Genomic DNA, 4749 nt, shown 5'->3' with positions numbered 1-4749 from the left:
CTAACTTCCGTAGGTTGTTCTTCTTAACCTTAACCGGGTTCACAGAGCGTCGCCTGTGGGTCAGACCGGAACCAGATTGACTGTGTTAAATCAAGGCGATCAAGCCACAGCCACTCATCACAATGTACTGCTTCATCTAACCACCAAGAGCTGTTTTCTGTCTTTGACGTTGCGGCTGTAATTGCAACCACCCCACTCGCGCAGTCTGCTCTCCTTTAACTTACTTGCTGTAGGAGCAAGCATCATGGGCTTAGCAGCTCATTCTTCATGTAGCTGGCGGCTTTGAGGGTCCATCTAGATTTGCGACTTTATATGTGTACCGCCATCCATTTTTCGCATGCGACAAACCGCGGTTAAAATAAATCCCGAAAAAGTGAAGCGACGCAACCAACCTACTGTCGAAAAAAGTTGGCTACTCATTCAGCCTTTGGAACTCAGGACGCTGAAATGTTCGGTCAAGTACCACAGTCGCAATTCCCAAGCTTTGCGGCACTAAACTCTTGGCTGCACGACAGTTGCAGATCTGCGAAAGAGCATTCCAAGATTGAACTTGTCCTATCTCCAAGTGTTTGTCTACCTGCGCATATATGCGTCAGTAAGTCCAGTACGCTTGAGTGATCCCCAAGGACGTAGCAGTGTGACTCGGCAGGGTTTTCGCTGCAGGTCTGTAAAATATGTTCAAAATTTGTGGTGCGGTTAGGGGGTACAATATGCAAAGCCTCCTCATCATGTCCTTTTTTCCATCTTCTCCGACTACGGCTTTGCTCGATGTTGTCTTTGGTGGATAAGGTTCACACCAGCCTGTACCATTGCTCGAGGCAACGGAGGCCATAAACCGAGCGTCTAAAACATATTTGACCTCGAGCGGAGATGCGAGTATTGACACAGTCGATTGCACAGCAGGTATATCAGTTTCGGAGTGGCCCTGATCTTAATCGCTAGGTTTGCTTGCTTCAGGTGTTCAAAGATGGACAGAGGTCATTTCAATAAATGAAGCAAAAACAGTTTGCATATATTAAAGGGTTAACCTGTTCCATTACCTCAAATGGGGGATCACGATAGGACTCCCTATCATCAAATCAACAGCAACAGGGACTCTGCGTTACAAAGTTGAACTTAGAAAATATAAAAAGCAGTGCTGTTGGATCTAGGTAAAATTTGAGTGACGACAAACAAACATAATGGTTAAAGGGGAATTAAAACAATGAATGCGCCACAAAAAGATTAACAAAGGGCCTAACTGTGAATAAACAAACGCCAGGGGCAGCCTCCAAGACTAGCGGGGATAGACCGACTAGTTTGTAATGGGTCACCCTAACTGTCGTTCACTCCATCGAAACAGCACAGCGCCGCGCAGTGCGAAAACGGCCAGAATCAGGCAGAGCCAAGCCTGTTGCTTTTCAAATCAAGAGATCCAACACTTCTGGAATTCTGTAATGCTTTATCTCTCGTATCTGCAGCCTTATATCCATCGATTATTTTGTGCTGGGTACGAATCGTCTAATACTGTAATCCATTACCGATCTGTAATTCTTGAACTTGGTTTTGGAAAACTTCAATAATAGCACACTTCTCCCGCAACATTTGCTTTTGGGCAAAATTCTCCTCAATCATAAAGCACAAAGCTCTGGTAAGGTCTGTGCTTGCCATTGTGGTTAAGCAAAATTGAAGGTAAACCTGTAATCTATAAAAGAAAGCTTGGTATAAAATCGTCTACTGGGCAACATGGGAATTTACGTATATTGTAAAAAGTTTAGACAAATAACTAATTATTACTGACTTTACCTCATATGTGCTTGCATATTCAAAAATTGCTTTCTTGAAGCAAAAAATGGAAATCTTTGCCTTCCGTACGAGGAACGATCTTGTTTGCATTTGCACTAAAAAGTGAAGAACTGAATGGGGTCGGCGACTTCAAAACGGTCCTCGTCTGTTTTGTAATTTTGTGGCTTGGATCTCAGTCTTGGCAATATATAAGTTGGTTGCATCATTTAATGCCTAGACCTACCTTCTAGCAACTGTGGCCGCTCAGGCGCTAGTGCCAATTTGGGCCTGACGATAACACACTTGAAAGGTAGAACTATCATGCTGGAGGCTGTCAAACAGGATATCGTGTTTTATCTGCCTGCATGGTAAAACTGTTGTGACCAGAGACGAAGTTAGTATTCACTATAATCGGCAGTTATAAAGTTGACTACCACTTCACGACTGTAGCGCGGCAAAAATTAGGTTACATAGAGGGGACTTTCCAACCAAACAAGCAAGAAAGCAGCCAAAGGTTGCAGTACCCAATCCAGTGGCGCAACTCGAGCAGTCCCTGCTCGGCATAGTAGTTGCGGTGGCGGATTCTTCTGTCACCAAAATTCTTGGCCACCCCAAGATAGCTAAAAGTCGCCTGCACCACACGCCCCTTTAAGCTGAATGACTCGGCCCCACCTTAGCAGCAACAGCAGAGACAGGGCGACACAAAGCCTGGTCGAAAATCTACAAGAGTTACAAGACCTAGCCTAAGGCTGTTGCATGCGATCAAGTCAACACTTCCTGGGTTCAAGTCTGTGAATTTGGCGCCGCAGATTTTACCACTCTGCACGACAGGACCTAGTTCAGTAGAGACCGTGGACGATGGATCTGGGTGAATATCACTCCATACCATGTCCAGTGTTGATTCATGGGCAGACATGCGAGTAAGTAGATCACGTGTACAACCACGTGATCTAGGGACACGATGCCGAGTTTTACAACAGATTCATGCAGGGTTGTAGATAACGTTGCGTACCCCCTGTTCGGCACCCCCCCTGTTCGGCACCCTGAAAATCTAACAACGAAATGCCTACTTTTATAAACTGATTTAAATATAAAATTATTAACGGACAAAAATACAATCGTTTTCACGCTTCTCCGGTTCATTAACCTCTTCTTCATCAGCTAAAGGTTCCAAATTTTCTATATCATTTTCCTGCAATCCAATAATGTTCTGTTTGTTAACCAAAAGCTCGTTTGGATCCGGAACCACCCTCCTCCTTTTAACCGGCCGTATTGCCTCCAGTTGTGCTTCCAATAAGCTGATTTTTTGCTGGGCGCTAGCCAAAAGGGTATCTTTGGCTTCGAAGCTTTTTTGGACTTTTGCAAATAAAAGACGTGAAGTAGCGTTGGTTTTGTTGGATTGGGAAAGTTTTTGCAGTTGAAGTCGGATATCTCGGGTCGTTTTAGGGGTTTTCCAAATAAGTAAAGACGGGTCGTTAATTTTTTGGGCTGGGCTTTCCGGTGTTTTATCCCTTTGCAAACCGTTGTTTCTATCTTTTATAACGTTGGCGTTGCTATTTTCTAACAAAAAAGGGCTTAAAAGTGGTTTAACCAAGTTTACCGGCCATAACCCCGTTGTACGCCAACCAGATTGAATGGTTTTTGCTATAAATGCTTTTAATCTGGCTTTTCGATAACAAAGTAGGAAATTTCGTTTTCCAATAACTGTTGAACAGCAAAATTGGCTAACAAATCCAAGTTGACGTCGATAAGCTTCTTTTAACGGCCCAAAAACCGATAGATCCAATGGTTGAAGAACGTGTGACGAATGAGGGGGTAAATATAGGAGTTGAATATTATTTTGCAAGCAAAGAAGCATAAATTCGTCCGTTATATGTGATCCATGGCCATCCAAAACTAATAACCGCTTTTCAGGGGTTAAAGGTTGGGTATACGGAATAAACACCTTTTTTAACCATTCGATAGCCGTTTGGTTATTTGTCCACCCGTTTTCGGTTGCATGAAATTGCCAATTATCGAAAGGGCTTAAATCCGTGGGAAACCATTGTTGTTGTACGTTTTTTCCCTTAAATATAACGAGGGGAGGGAGGGCAACGCCCGTAGCCGATATACATTCGATTATAGTCGTCCAACCACGCGTTCCGGGCTCTTTTCGTTGCAACGGCCGGATCCCGTTAAGCCCTAATACTAGGCCATTAGATCCTTTGCCTTCCATTATACCGGTTTCGTCCATATTCCAACGGTTTTCCGGTTTAATAGCGTTAATAACCGGGTTCGTAATATAAAGCCACCAAGATTTAATTACCTCCGTAGTAGCGCCATTAACCCGGGCGTTATCTATTCGACGGGGCCTTTGGGTTTTAAGGATTGGATAACGAGCCAAAAAACGAGTTATCCAACGTTTTCCAAGGCCTTTTGTCTCTCCGGCGGCTTGAAGAATTCGTTCGGCAAAAAAGCGTAATTCTTGATGCGTTGGCGGAAGCCCTAAAGCTGTTTGGGTAAGTACCCAATCAGCCAAATGCTTTTCCTGTTCCGTGGAAAGCCTTTGAAAAGGGCTTTGTGCTTTTTTATAAGGTTGAGAACCTTTAAGTCGACTTTGAAGTGTAGACCTAGGTATTCCCCATTTTCGGGAGGTTTTTGCAATTGGATTGCCATTATTGACGTCGTTAATTGCAGATATAAGCTGTTTTTCAGTATATTGCTTCATTGGAAAATGGAGAATTAAAATCAGAAAAAAGTAAATCCAAAAGTGACAGATTCATCGAGATATTTATAATAGAAGTTGGAGGATAAAAATAAAAGTGTTGTTATTTTTGGGTGCCGAACAGGGGGGGTGCCGAACAGGGGGTACGCAACGTTAGATAGATTCGATTCTAGGATTGCTTAGCAGCAATCAAACTCTAGTTAACCTCAATACTTACTTGAGAACGATTATAACTTCACCCCCCAGTCATTGAGAACCCCAGTTACCCAGTCAGACGCTCA

At 43.5% G+C, this 4749-nt stretch overlaps 2 protein-coding genes across 2 annotated transcripts; both read right to left on the bottom strand.

The window, feature by feature from the left end:
* Positions 1-1201: 1201 nt before the first annotated feature.
* On the bottom strand, positions 1202-1670 carry MGG_16170 (uncharacterized protein). Its single transcript, XM_003709472.1, has one exon. It carries the CDS (start codon positions 1648-1650, stop codon positions 1501-1503), a length of 150 nt encoding a protein of 49 aa, XP_003709520.1. The 5' UTR covers positions 1651-1670; the 3' UTR covers positions 1202-1500.
* Positions 1671-2230: 560 nt separating this feature from the next.
* Positions 2231-2653, bottom strand: MGG_16169 (uncharacterized protein; the record flags this gene model as incomplete). The annotated part of the gene is made up of 2 exons (XM_003709471.1): positions 2231-2395; positions 2651-2653. The coding sequence occupies 2 exons, from the start codon at positions 2651-2653 to the stop codon at positions 2231-2233; spliced, it is 168 nt and encodes a 55-aa protein (XP_003709519.1).
* Positions 2654-4749: the final 2096 nt, after the last annotated feature.

This window comes from Pyricularia oryzae, chromosome 1 (genome assembly GCF_000002495.2).
Source record: "Pyricularia oryzae 70-15 chromosome 1, whole genome shotgun sequence".
Lineage (NCBI taxonomy): Eukaryota > Fungi > Ascomycota > Sordariomycetes > Magnaporthales > Pyriculariaceae > Pyricularia > Pyricularia oryzae.
Note: the sequence above shows the minus strand (reverse complement) of the source record. Positions and strands in the feature narration are given on the sequence as shown.